At 39.1% G+C, this 14,394-nt stretch overlaps 2 protein-coding genes across 2 annotated transcripts in view; one reads left to right on the forward strand and one right to left on the reverse strand.

The window, feature by feature from the left end:
* Nucleotides 1–4,274: 4,274 nt before the first annotated feature.
* gchfr (GTP cyclohydrolase I feedback regulator) lies at nucleotides 4,275–8,027 on the forward strand. The gene is made up of 3 exons (XM_008399434.2): nucleotides 4,275–4,462; nucleotides 6,742–6,836; nucleotides 7,402–8,027. The coding sequence occupies exons 1-3, from the start codon at nucleotides 4,427–4,429 to the stop codon at nucleotides 7,529–7,531; spliced, it is 261 nt and encodes an 86-aa protein (XP_008397656.1). The 5' UTR covers nucleotides 4,275–4,426; the 3' UTR covers nucleotides 7,532–8,027.
* Nucleotides 8,028–12,451: 4,424 nt separating this feature from the next.
* dnajc17 (DnaJ (Hsp40) homolog, subfamily C, member 17) overlaps nucleotides 12,452–14,394 on the reverse strand; it is a 42,003-nt gene continuing 40,060 nt past the window's right edge. Inside the window, exon 11 of the mRNA XM_008399437.2 lies at nucleotides 12,452–12,662. Within this exon, the coding sequence (XP_008397659.1) occupies nucleotides 12,546–12,662 (117 nt within the window). The 3' untranslated portion in view covers nucleotides 12,452–12,545. The remainder of the gene's footprint in view (nucleotides 12,663–14,394) is intronic.

The raw sequence follows: 14,394 nt of genomic DNA on the forward strand, positions 1-14,394 counted from the left end.
CTTTGTGGGGTTGTGCCGATTTATGTTTTCGCATCTACCTGAATAATGTGTAGTTGCGCCCCTGCCCATGGCACTTCAACAATATTATTTTACCTTTTATCTGGAAATAGTGTCTGTTTATTCTTGCCATACAGTCCTCTGCATTAATTATTGCTCGAAAGGTCTTGCCATACCAGTTTATTCCTCCGTATTTACTTTAGTTTCTTAGTTTATTCTTGCATTTTGTTTTTCATTCATTTCCATTTAGTTTCATTTGATTAGTATTATCCTCTCCTTGTTTATTGCTATGTTCACTTTAGTTTCTTTCCTGTTGCTACATTTATTTTATTGTTTATTGATCATCAGTAATATTCATTCATCACCTGCTGCGCCTCGTAATCGTCATGTGTTTCACATCATATGTTGATTTTTCACTGTTCAGCGTCGGATTCTCTGTTTTTATGCCATAATTCACATCTAGTTCGTCGCTCCGTTTTGCCCGCTTCTCATGTTTCAGAATTTTGCGCAATGTGCGCGGCGTTTTTTTTTGTTGTTTTTTTTAACTCCCTAAGGTGCAGGGCGGTCGGGAAACATATCGATGGGGAAAAGGCAGACAGACATAAAACTTTTAAAACAACGGAAACAATTTCGGTGTTCTGATTATTGAAATTTAAATGTGCTGGTACCGTTGTTCCATCAAACCCGTTTCATGTCGGACCACTTGCAGCACCGGTGTTAACGCTATAACATGAACGCTCTCTATCGTGATATCACCCATGGAGGGATTTCTTGATTTAAATGGGTTCATTTTTCAGAGGGATACAATGTGAGGGTATCGTGATTTTAGTAATTACATGTTTATAAGAGCGATTTTCTGTTGTCCTTCCATGGAAGCGGGCAGCTTTCAAACGGAAATAAAACACTTTTTAATATAAATTGCTGCTTTGACATGATCACAGAACTGCCTAAACATATGTAGCCTACATAAATACCAGACAAAGTGAATCACAGCAGCGTCAGCCGGTAATGCTGAACTGATGCGGAGCGGAGCTGCGCCATGAAGCTAAACACTGAATAGAAGAAGAGCTGCCATCGATACAGTTGCAGCCAAGCATGATTTAATGTTACACAATACAGTTTTATCAAGTTGCTCAAAGTCTAAACTGGTATTGTTGTGGATTTAAGGTGTAAAGTTTACCTTCGACTAAACGCCCCCCAAAGGCATCCCAGCGCCCCCCTTTTGTAAAAATGTCCGCCAGCGCCCCCTGCTGTCCTCTGAACGCCCCCTGGGGGGCGGTACCGCCCACGTTGAGAACCGCTAATCTAAACCATCACTACTCTGACTGTATGTTTAGGTTTGTTCTGCTTGAAGCCCAACCTCTTTTTCTGCAGGGTTTCCCTTTATTAAGCTCCAAATGTCCCACAGCTCCTCCAGAATTAAATTGGGCCTCTTGGCTGCTTCTCTAATTATTTTAGTTTTTTTTTGTTTTTGTTTTTTTTTGTTTTTTTTTGTTGGTTTTTTTGGTTTGTGAGTTCAGGTGGCCGGTTATGTCTTGAACTTGTACCATATTAGATTTTCAAAAGATGGATTGAGCAGTGCTCTCTGGGATGTTCAATGCCTGGCATATTGATTTATAACCTAATGATGCTATAAACCGCTCCATAATTTTCCAATTACTGTGTTCCTTGGCCTTGGTGATGCAGTTTGCTCACTAATGTTCCCTAATAAACCTCTGAGGCCTTCACAGATAAACTGGATTTATACTGGGGGAGAAAACATTGCCCACATATGTGTACCAACCGGATGACTTTTGAAGAAAACTGGTTGTGTTGAACATTACGATGATGTTTTCAGAGCAGAGGGGCCTTAATTTATTCCACAATTTTTATATCTTTATTTGCACACAAAATAAGTTTGGAGATCATTGATGATTTTCCTCCAACTTCGCAATTCAACGAGTCAACAGAGTGAAAAAAAATACAACTAAAGCAACAATATGACCTCTTTTAAATCTAAGCCTCAATTTTTATTTGATAGCAAAAATTGCTCTTCTCGGTAAAAAAGAAATTGTATTTACGTATGTAAAAAATGAAAAATGGCATAAACCACTGTTGATTCCCAAAGAATTAAGATGTTATTTAGCCTCCAGAGATTGAGGGTTAATTGCAGCTGATTACAAGATTATTGCAGGGAACCAAAGTAAAATAGAATTATAATAAATTATATTAAACAATCTCATAAAAACAGTCAGGCACAGTGATGGAGAGCTGATAATCTAGACTTATTTTGCAAATTTATGACCCTTTCTCCATGTATAGTTAGGTTCTAGACTTCAATTTGAAGCCATCTGTTCCTTAGCTGAAGCGTCGCCAAAACTATGTCATACAGCAGGACAGTGACCTCAAAAATAAATCATGACTGAATGCTTAAAAAACAAAAAATTGCAAAATTTAAGTCCAAATGACATAAAACTTAAAATGAGTTTCTTATCATGTTCTCTTCAGACTTTATGGAACTGTTGCTACAACCACACTCCAGCTGAGAAGTCGAACACCAAGATCCAAGATCCAGTCAAAAGGTCAAAGTGTTTTGTGTGCACCCACCAGGGACGTTTCACCACAGGTTGCAGAGGAGCTGCCCTCAGACTCTAATCACCAGCAGCAGATGAACAAGTGCAGGAAGACACAGCAGGAGTCCAGGAAACAGGGAGAGACTGCTTACAGAGAGCAGTCTGTTTTGAACGGCGTGGGAGGTTCTCTGAAGAAGTGGACGTCTGTTTGAAAAGAACTGATAAAAACATGAGGCTGCTTCCATAGTGAGTTGTTTTTTCTCTGTAAATGATCCAGAGAGTAGCTAATTCATCTGACAGAAGGGCAAGTCACAAAAGGTCATTGCTAAAGAAGTATATTCATAAAAAGCTTAGTGGAAGAAAAAAGTGTGGTAGGAAAAATGGGCAACAGAGATAACCACAGCCTTCAGAATTTGTCTCGTCTGGAAACTGTAATCACAAAAGATTTCAAGAAAATAAAGACTTGAAATATCAATGTCCATGTGAGCAAATTATCAGCATAAACAACCAAAAGTCTGGATTTTAATCTAAACTTTACTCCATCATGGCTTTGTTATTATTTCCGAGATAAAAGCATTTGCTCCCGACAGATTTCTTCAAATAAATACATCTAAAAATGAGTCACTCTTCTGAATATCTCATTGAAAGAAGTTGACCTACTTCTTTGATCATTTTTTGGTAACACTTTATTTGAAGGGGTGCGCATAAGACTGACATCACACTGTTATAAACACGACATAACATCTGTCATGAACATGAAGGAGTCTTTATGAATGTTTATGACAGTTGTCATAAAGTGTCATTCAGTAAATAATGACACTCTTAATGCAAAGTTGCTCTAAAAGTTGCATTAAAAGTCCATTAAAAATGCCAGCTTTGCATGCTTTTGTAAATAATGCTAATTTAATGCAAAGTTGGCATTTTTAATGGACTTTCAATGCAACTTTTAGAGCAACTTTGCATTAAAAGTGTCATTATTTACTGAATGACACTTCATGACAACTGTCATAAACATTCATAAAGACTCCTTCATGTTCATGACAGTGTCATGTCAGTCTTATGCACACCCCTTCAAATAAAGTGTTACGCTTTTTTTTTTTAATAAAATAAAAAAAAGTCTGACTAGTAGCTTTAAATTATTTTTTTTTCTAGATATGGCAATTGAGGCATAAATAAAAATTAATCTACCTCTTTTGGCATTCCCAAGACATTAGTTTAGTATTCTGCAAACGTATGTTTTCAGACACTCCACCTGATCAACCTGATCCACCTGATCCACTTGATTGCTTTGATCAACATAGTCCATTACTCTCTAGTCCACAGAATTCAAATTATTAATACTCTAGCAGAAAAATAATCAAACAAAATGAAAACAAAGCATGGGCAAATATATTCACAATTATGCTGCAATTTCAGATTAAATGTTCGGAAATGCAAAAAAAACAACAACAAACAAAAAAAAACATGCATATTACATAAAACCTATGTGTTATGCGTCTTGGTGGAAAAAATGGGAAGTTTGCTCCTGAAATCCTGGCCGATATTTGCAAAGAAAATATTTGCAGAGAAGAGGTAAAAATACACAACTTTAATTAAACCGAATGAAAACTGGTCTTAAGAAAACATTTGTTCTATGTGCGCACACAGGCCGGCATTTCTCCTTCTCGTGTCAATAAACTAGCGGTGGTGTTGAGTAACATGCCGTGTCTGCAGAGCTGGCCGAGGGGGAGCCGTGATTGGCCAGTCACGGTGGGTGTTTCCGCATTCCGTACGGAGCTGACAGCAGGAGCGCAAGTTGTTGCAGAGGCAGTCGCGTCTTTGAAGGCACCTCTCGAGTCATTCCCAGGGGATAGCAGGACCAAAGCCAAGGGGCAGGGATGCCTTACATGCTCATCAGCACGCAGATCCGACTGGTGTGTATATATCCCACATAAATAACTCGTGCCTTGCTTTTACAGAAGCATTGCTTGGATTGGAGATTGCAGGATTTGTTTATTTAGCCTCTGCAGCACCCAGTGTTTTACTTATCAATCATAGTTGTCACTTGAACCTAATATTTATCTGGAGGCCTCTTATTTTCTGCGTGCAGAGGAAAGCAGACAAGCCTCCATGTTGTATGGAGCTCCAACAGTGGCACAATTCAGACCATAGTCAAATTGTTAAGTTAAATTTGAAAACAAATAACTGTTAATTCATTAAATGCACAATGCTGGTGAATTATTAGTTTTATTTTTGAAATTAACATGTAGCTATTTCTGTATTTAAATAGCTATGTAGTTACTTTCTGAATGAATGGATCAGCACACATACATTCTCCCATCACAGTCACAGAGCAAGACTCCTGTGAATATAATTGGCCGAGCTCTGCAGGGTAACCAATTAAATCTAATGTTTATTTTTTTTATTGGGCGAGACAAAAGTTAAAATTTTTCACAGTGCACCGCAGGGTACAAATGGCAAAATAATTGTTCTTTTATACAGTTTTACTGACTTAAAATCTTAATGAGTATTAAAATGCACTTCAATGAATTAGAATATCATATTCATTTATTCTGTTAATCAGGCCAAGAAGAGAAACTCATTTATTAAATAAATTTATCGTACATAGACGGATAGAATTTCAAGTCATATTCTTAACAACAAATGAAAACCCACAATGTAATTTTCTAAAAATGTTTCCAAATTACATAAGACCAGTAAAAATTATTTTTTATGTCTTGCTCTTGACAAAATCAAACAAATCATCTGCAGGGTTTAGTTAAGGCCAGCTTACTGACCAATCAGCACAGTAATGTCACCATTATGAAATCAGGTGTTTGTACTTTTGCCTGTGTGTGTTGCTGCCGAGTCAGCTGGAAAATGAATGCAACACCTCCATTAAGCTTGTCAACAGAGGGAAGTCATCTGAAAAGTCTCCCCAAGTCGTCACTGACTGTAGAAATCTCACAGTAGAGATCAAAAAACTCCCGTGTGCCTCTCCACTCTTCCACCAGACTCTGGGACCTTAATCTACAAATAATATGCAAAGTGAGCTCTAATTTGAGAAGAGGTCTTTGGACCACTGAGCAGTAGGTTCTTTAGTCAAGCTCAAAGTCTTTTTATCCGTCTCCCTTGGGGAACAAAATGCCTTGGACAGAGGGATGCATCGTGCAGACATATTGTACACTTCCATAACATCCATGCATGGATTAATAAAGACATTAAAAGCGAAGCCCAAGAAGAACTCTTTCCACACTGTCTCTGACTCATGTGTGGCTTAAGTAAAATAATGAAACACTTTTAGTTTGAGGTTTCGCTTTAGGTACCGACTCCAACTTCAGTCAATGCCTCATGTGCGTCTCCCCCAAACTCCTGAATTGGTTTTGCTTCACCGTCCTCTCATGGCCATCAGTTGCATTTCTTCACCTTTTTCTGCCACACTTTTTCCTTTCATTGGAGTTTTTCTTAACAAGTCTGAGAAAGGTCCTTTGTAAACAGGAGGCATAGTTTAACAGTGACTCTCTTTGTGGACGGTCTCAGTGACTGTCTGCAGGACAAAATCAAGGCCGCCCATGGCGGTGTCGGCCATAACGTGACCAGATCATACCATTTCTGTATTAAATTTATTTTTTTCTAAATGGTTATCAGGAAAATTTAAATTTCGCTCTGTGACAGACTGACAATCTGTTAAAGTCCTCATCAGTCCACAACCACGAAATGGTAAGCTGGTGGAGTGAGTGGATTAATTTTGGGTTTTCATTAGCTGCAAGTTACAGAAATTAAGATGATGTGATTTATGTTACATTTAGCTATTCATCAAATAAGTGTATCCAGTTCCAATGTAATTTTACATATGTAAAAGCAAATTGATCTAATATACTGTCCTTTTGCACATTTGGCACCTTACACAGCTTGAAAAATGAGCCTTTTTGAATGTCTTTCTTGCCATTGTCTTAAATACTGTTACACATATTGCATCCGTCTGTTTCTTTTATCATGCATGTTCATTTCCCAGCCTGCTCAGCTCCCGCAACCTAATTCTATAGCCTCTGAGTATTAGATCATCTATTTTTAGCCTGCCCTGATATTATTACTGTTTATTATCTTGTACCTGCCAGAGGTCTGCATCAGAGCTACTGTTGCATAAATAATAGCCAGAGACATTCATTTAGAAAATCAAACTGTTGATGGATATCAAACCGTTGTTTTTCAGGAGTCTGGTCCAACGAATGTAGGAGACGAATTTTCTGATCCAGCTGTCATGAGTTACCTGGGGGCGAGAAAAACAACCATGCTGGGAAACAATTTGTGAGTGGTTGCAAATGGAAACACTTATGGTGCTTTGTGACACGCTGCAGATAAATTTGGGGTTAAAACTATCCTGTGAAACTTCGTCTATCTCCGCCGTCATCTGACAAACTGAAAAGAGTAATCTCTAAAGGCACTGTTGGAATGCTGACCTCCACAGACATGCAGAGCTGAGCTGGATTGGTGAAAATCTGCTCTCGCAGGGCTATATTTCTCAATTTTGACAGTTAAAAGTGGGTGTTTCTTTCTTTTTGGCTGTTAAAGCGCACATATTGACAGCAGAGCTGAGATCAAGTCAATTGGCTGGAACAAAAAAAGTGTAGTTGAGGAAAGCTTCTGCTTCACAGATTGAGAGTAAACCATTCAAGGTGATGGGTTACAGAGCAGGGAAGTGTTGTCATTGGCAATCTGATTCAGATCCTTCTGGGAAATGAACCAAGGTGTGGAAGGAAGTGAATGAGCACCAGAACACTTAGCAGCCATGTACTTTCCAAGCAGAGTTTACTGAAAGAGAGAAATCCCACATCTGTGGAAGGCAGAATTACTTTGTTTATGCTTATTTTAGTTCTGAATACCATGTGGACGACCCGCCTCGCCTGGTGCTGGACAAGCTGGAGAAGATTGGCTTCCGTGTCCTGTCGATGACGGGAGTGGGACAGACGCTGGTGTGGTGTCTCCACAAAGAGACGGACTGACTTATCACCTGATAGCCTTCAAAAAAAGAGACTGAAGAATTTTGCCAAGGTGAAATTCATATCTGTTTTTTTTTTTACTTTATATTATGTTGCGTTTATTACCACAGATGAGAGAAAGCAACTTTAAAACTAAGGAAATCTTTTCTACAAGGTTTCTGATTGAACAGGTTGCCAGTATGGTGGAACCACATTCCAGAGATTTTATTGGACCATTTCTTAGTAATGTAGTTTACTGCAGGTGTGTTGAAGTTAATTGTCCATATGAAGTCAGAGAACCTTTCTGTCATGCAGGGAGGGGGAAAAAAAACACTAATTTGTTGTACTTATGCTGAAAGATTTTTGTACATTAAATTAGCATTTCGTTTATGAAATGAATAATGTGGAGATCTGACATTTTTTAAACAATAAATAATAAATACATGCATTTTAACAATAAGCAATTCATTGTTATCTAACAATAAAAACATTCGTTGCTTCACCTTGCGTAGCAAAAGCATTTACTTTGTCACATCTTGTTACATCACAATCAATTGATTTGAGAAAGCTTTTCCTCAGCCGGGACAGAAATGCTGGCAGAGGTTCACCTTCAAGCAGGACGACAACAACGTCCAGATCCAAGCAGATTGATTAGAATGACCCAATAAAAATGCAGACATAAACCCACTTGTGGCAAAATATGAAAGTTATTTTCTTCTTCTGCTGCTGTATTTGAGCTTGAACTGTTTTGTAAATAGTCAAAAGTGAAATGATAATTGTCAAAAGTTTCAGATGTATTTATTTTTTTTAATTTGGAAAACCACGTGTATGATTTCATTTTCACATAAATTGTAAACCACCTTATCACATGGCGCCGTCACTCAGAATCGTAATAAAATAGATCACAGCTTGTGATTTTTATACGACAAAAATTAAACTTTAAAGGATATGAACACTTTTGTTAGGATCTGTATGTGCAGCATCTTGCAAGCCACCCGTCATGCACAGAACTTGATAAACATACCTCACACCATGAAAATATGCTTTATAATTTAGGATAAGACACTTGCATGTCAGGCATGAAACAGCCTGGCTACGGCCGCCAAAACACACTGGGTGGTTTCATCTGAGCCCTGGGTCTGCCAGCGTGAGTTTGGGGCCAGCCCAGATCATTAACCTGCAGCCCAGATTTGTTCCCAGGCAAACTTTTAACAAGACCTGCTGTCTAATGCATGACATAGCTTCCTTCTCCAAGTTGAAGATGAAGCAGAGGCAGATCATCCTCAGATAAGACGGCTACGATGGTATGAAGACATTAAATCTCTCCTGAGAATGATGCTGTAACAAGGTCGTCCTCCCCTGCTGGTTTGCATGCAGCAGCAGAAACCACTGTTGGCTTTCGGCAGTTTTGGTGGTCAATGTGTTTCCTGTGACTGTATTTCCTCTGTTGTCATTCAGACAGAGGTGGTGTGTTTCTGATTTTTTTTTTTTTGTATCACATTGCTGGGGTAGAGAAGGATACATATAAACAAAACCATGTTATGAGGGGATTTTGCGGGAGGAGAGGAGCAGATGTCTCCCACCACACCACTAACAGCTGGACGTTGTGTAACAGAGCTGTGGAGAAGCAGCGCAGGAGTGGCAGGGGGATGCATGACTGGATTGGTTGTTGCGAAGCTTCCATGTGGCTCCTAAATAACACAATGACAGGACAAAGAGTAGTAGACACACCATTACGCCAGAGAGACGAGGAAAACAGACTGTACTGGCAAGATGTGTGTTCCCAAGCAAGAAGATTCTGTTACAAAACTCATGATGACCACAACAAGGACTGGCCGAATGTGTGTCAAAGAATGGTAGCGTGTCACTTAGCAGAGCATAAATAAGCAAAATCTCTGCAGGATTTTGCATGTTGCATAAGATTATTGTGAAATATCTAGGAGCAACAAATCAAAATTTGTCAGGGTCGATATCAAGGGGCAGAACACATATTTCAAAATGTGTTCTTTAATTTTGCACGCTCTGCGGCCCGTTTCATGATCCAGCAAAAGCGGAGTTGGAGTGAAAGTGTGCGAATGGAAACCCAGAAGTTCAAAAACACAAATGTTATTGCAGAATGTTGGCTTTACATCCTGTAAAAACAGAAAATATAAAATAAAAAAAAAGTAGGGGCCCGTGTCCTGCGTAGTACAAGGAGTACTGAGCATGAGGTGAACATCAATCAACAATGCAAGTCTCCCAACAAAAACAGCTTTTAAATAATCCTGAAACAACAATTAAATGGTTATAGAAAGGACGTGCAGTCCTCTTTTTAAGAGTCTGGTGAATGCACAAGAGAAGCGTTTGTGTAAAAGCCTAAACTGCAGTGCTGGTCAGCAGTTTACACATACTTGTCGTGAAAATGCCATTCTTAAAATATAGAATTTTTTTTATTATTATTATTATTATTATTTATTATTATTATTATTATTATTATTATTTTTATACAGGCTTCTGCCATACCCCGATTTCTGTTTCGGAAAAGTTGTCTCATATGTCTATTGTTCACCAACAGTAGTTGTTTTACAACCTTGTTTTGTTACAAAATTGTTTTGATAATGAAATAGCCTAAAGTGAATCAGTAAATGATACTGAACCATTTTCAGCATTAACCATCCAACTGTGTGCGACAAAGGATTAATAAAAGCAGCAAACATAATGTCGACAGTATCAACCACCATAGTTGCTGTAAATTTTTAGTTAAGGGCTTTGTTGATCATAAGCCCTAATTCAGAGCACATTTCCAAGAAACGTTCAAAACTAAACTAAATGTTTTGCAGAGATCACGTGCAAATATTAAAGCAATTAAAGTGGAGCAAATACTGGGAGCTCAATAAACAGAACCATAAATAAATAAAAGCCAATGCCTCCTCAGTGAGGCGAGGATATTTGGAAACAGAAAACCAAGAGGAACTATCATCCCAACCATCAGATGTAAAATGGAGAGCCTCCAGAGTGAGCTTGCTTTTCATCACAATGAAGCCACAAGAATTCCATAAAAGCGTACCTAGTGTTCCAATCACAGCCTGATTGCTGGTTTAACATGGGGCAGAAATGATTTCCACACAGTCACATCACACGGTCTGTGGTTTGGACTGCCCCCGACTTACCCTAAAGTAGCTGATAAAGTATGCATGCTACAGGGAAGAAAGATTTGTACGTCAAAACGTGTTTGGTACAAGTAATGAGGTAATAACTTGTCACATTTGACCACATAATGGTTGACTGATGAACATTACATCATGGAGCTATTTTCACAGCTTGTTTTGCTGCCCAGCCAGGCAAAGCTGGCATTTTTAAAACCCAACAAGAAAAGACTAAGCACGCACCATGATGTGTCAAGAATTGATGCTTATTGGTGTTGCACAGAAAAAATAAGCAAAACCAAAATATTTCTCTGTATGATATGGATGGGATTTGAACAAAAAGTGTAACTTTTTGTGATATCTGAATCACAATCTGAATGTAATGGTGAATTTAAATACATTCAAATATCATTGGAAAATTAACCAAGTTCAGTAATTCTGTCCAGAAAGTGACAAACAAAGTGATAGATTTTAAATACTTATTTCTGTTCATGCTTATGGTTATGGCTTTTGCCACATAAGCATTTACAGAAAAACTTGATCTGTCAGTTTTCATTTTTTTGACTGAATTACAAGAAGGAAAATAACTTTAAAATACACAAAACCACTGAAAAGTAGATTTTTAATTCAGAAATTGTCATAATGGGAAAAGATGCCGACTTGACATTTGTCCAGTGGGAAGTCTTTGAACCTCTCCATAAGGAAGGTAGACCATCCATCCATTTTCTTGCACCCTTGTCCCTTAGTGGGGTCGGGAGGGTTGCTGGTGCCCATCTCCAGCTAACGTTTCGGGCGAGAGGTGGGGTTCACCCTGGACAGGTCGCCAGTCTGTCGCAGGGCAACACAGAGATACACAGGACACACAACCATGCAAACACACACTCACACCTAGGGGCAATTTGGAGAGGCCAATTAACCTGACAGTCATGTTTTTGGACTGTGGGAGGAAACCGGAGTACCCGGAGAAAACCCATGCATGCACAGGGAGAACATGCAAACTCCATGCAGAAAGACCCCAGACTGGGAATCGAACACCGAACCTTCTTGCTGCAAGGCAACAGCTCTACCAACTGCGCCACTGTGCAGCCCGAAGGTAGACCAATGGAAGGTAATAACTAAAGAAGCTAGGTGATCACAGAGTTTTGTTTATAAGCATTTTACTGGAAAATTGAGTGGAAGGAAAACTGTTAAAAAAGAGAATGGTGAACAAGCTGCCAGCAGAATTGAGAGGATTGTGAAGCATATCCAGCAGCGTCAGACTGATCTCATTCTTGATGCAGTAATTCGCCCAACATTTTTGGATTAAATATCACTTTTTAATACAGAAATTAACATTTGTGTAATGTTCCAACATTATGAGAAACAATTTTTGTTTTCTTTAGGGGTTAGCAGTCAGTTATAATCATCATTAATTTGATGATTAAAAACAATGATAAATGTATCTTTGTTTTTATTTAATCACTCTCATATGAGTTTCCCTTTTTGAATTCTTAAAATAAACCTTTCAATTGCATTTCACTTGAGATTCACCTATGTGATGATAAAATTAACCCACAGGTCAAAGACCACCCACAAATCATGCATAAACCTATTAAAAATAATTAAAAACATTTTTTTACTGACTACTCTCGGTTTTAAAGCAAGACAGAAAACTGAATTTATAGAAGTTTTATCATTTCAAACTAACAATTACAGAGTTCTCTCTGGCCTTTCTGATAAGCTGTTTCAGTAGCCGTGTAGTGTGGCACTACACACAGCAGGTCTAACTTGTCTACATTGCACCTAGTCAAACATTATCAATATACAGGCGAAAACGAGACAAATGAAAACACTGCTTTATTTTATCAAAAGGGTTTATTTTCCACACTATGTTACAATAAAACAAAAACACAAGAGGCTTTATGAAACTAAAGCTACGACTCCTCGTCGTCCTCTCTCTGCATCTCCTCGATGAGCCTCTGACGTTCGGCAGCCTGCCTCATCCTCATCATCACCACCGTCTCATAGTCGCGCTCATTTGAAAGGGAACCCTACAGAAAACACAGATGGCACATTAGGGAAGCGGGGTTTATTTCAGTTTAGTAGACAGAGCTAAATAGACAGTTTTTGGTTCGGATCTCAAAAATCCAAATGCTTGGGAAGACAGCATTGTTAGGATTCAATGGCTGATTTTACAAATGGATGAACAATGGGTCAAATGATGCATCCACAGGCATTAAATGGAAATGAATGGACAGGAACACAAAAATCATAAAATCCGTGCACTGGCAGCAAATGCGAAACAGAAGTGTTTGCATCTTCACAAAGAAAAGAGCAACTTTAATTCAGGAAGGAAACCATGTATTAAGGCATTTATTTGATCCTGATGTGGCACAGATTAAAATCACATTTTGAAAGGAAAGAGTGGCTATTTCTCTGCAGCGTGAGCCATCCTTTAGAAGGATTATATAAAAAATATCTTCTGTGCCAAGAAAATGTCTCCTTACCAAAACAGTGAAACGCAGGATAGAGTAGGGGGCTGGGGGTGTGCGTGCGTTCTCTAAAGGACACGAATGAGAACAACTTAAAGAGAAGATGTAGGGTTTTGTCAATCTGGTCGCTGAGCTGAGACATCTGGAAAGCATCACGGGGACTCCACTATCCATGTGCAGAGAAAGGCACAGGGTAAAAGTGAGAAGGGGGAAGAGAGCGGAGGGTCCGTGAAGGGAAGCTGCCCTCCACTCCACCCCTGGGTTGAGGAAAGCTGCTATTATCATTCCAATAATGTGAACTCAAGCCCTTGTCTGGCACGCAAGTATGACATGTCACGCGAACGCCATTAGGTAAATAAACAACTCCTGCATCTTCAAGCTAAATAAAACATAAACAAGTATATAAGAGCCAACTTGTCAACATAATACATTCCTCCTCTATCATGCTCCCTGCTGGAGAAACCACCAAACTGCGCCCTGAAAGCCTGCAGGTCTATAACATTTTACCAACATACAGTCCAGTAGCATTAAAGGAATTCTGATCACTAACAGGTGCTATATGGGAAACGTGACGCATCCTTTGCTCGAGACGAGCGATGTTTCCTTGCCTGGGGAGTTAGCTTGCTATTTAGATGCTCAGCCAGTGCATCACCCAGTAACTAAACACTGATACAGTATCCATGCGTGCGTGTGTGGGTGTCTGGTGCCGTAATGCCGGAACCCAGCGTGACTTGGAAACCATAAAACACCACCCAAAACCAGGACTTCCAACTCAGAGATGCGTGTTATGACAAACGCAATCACGGAGAGGACTGTGGACTTGACAGCAGAAATTTCTTAACACGTCTTAAAAAGTCATGCCTATGCGGGCAATAGTAGTGGAACATTTTGTGGAAGGAAAAAGTGTGGTAGGAAACAAGTGTGCAAGAAACTGTGGCTGGAGTCAGTGCTTTCACACAGACATCAAGGTTATGGGCTTCATGAGAAACAGTCTATCAGGAAGTTTTAGACCACTAATTGTTCTCCTTTCCTGATAACCTTGGCACCTGTCCTCGCAGTCAGTGGTACCAAAAGAAGGTTCGATTGAACCTTTATGTTACTTTGCTTGATTGGGCTGCAGACCAGACTGAAATTATGGACGATAGGCACCAGAGCTAATTACGCAGACAAGCTGAAGGCTGCAACCTCAACTTGCAAAAAGGAAGTAAATTATAAGTATGCAGCTTCAAAAATGTGTATTCCACGAAAAAAATGAAAACACGATTAAAGACAATATGAAATTATATATATA

Source organism: Poecilia reticulata, linkage group LG22, assembly GCF_000633615.1.
Source record: "Poecilia reticulata strain Guanapo linkage group LG22, Guppy_female_1.0+MT, whole genome shotgun sequence".
Lineage (NCBI taxonomy): Eukaryota > Metazoa > Chordata > Actinopteri > Cyprinodontiformes > Poeciliidae > Poecilia > Poecilia reticulata.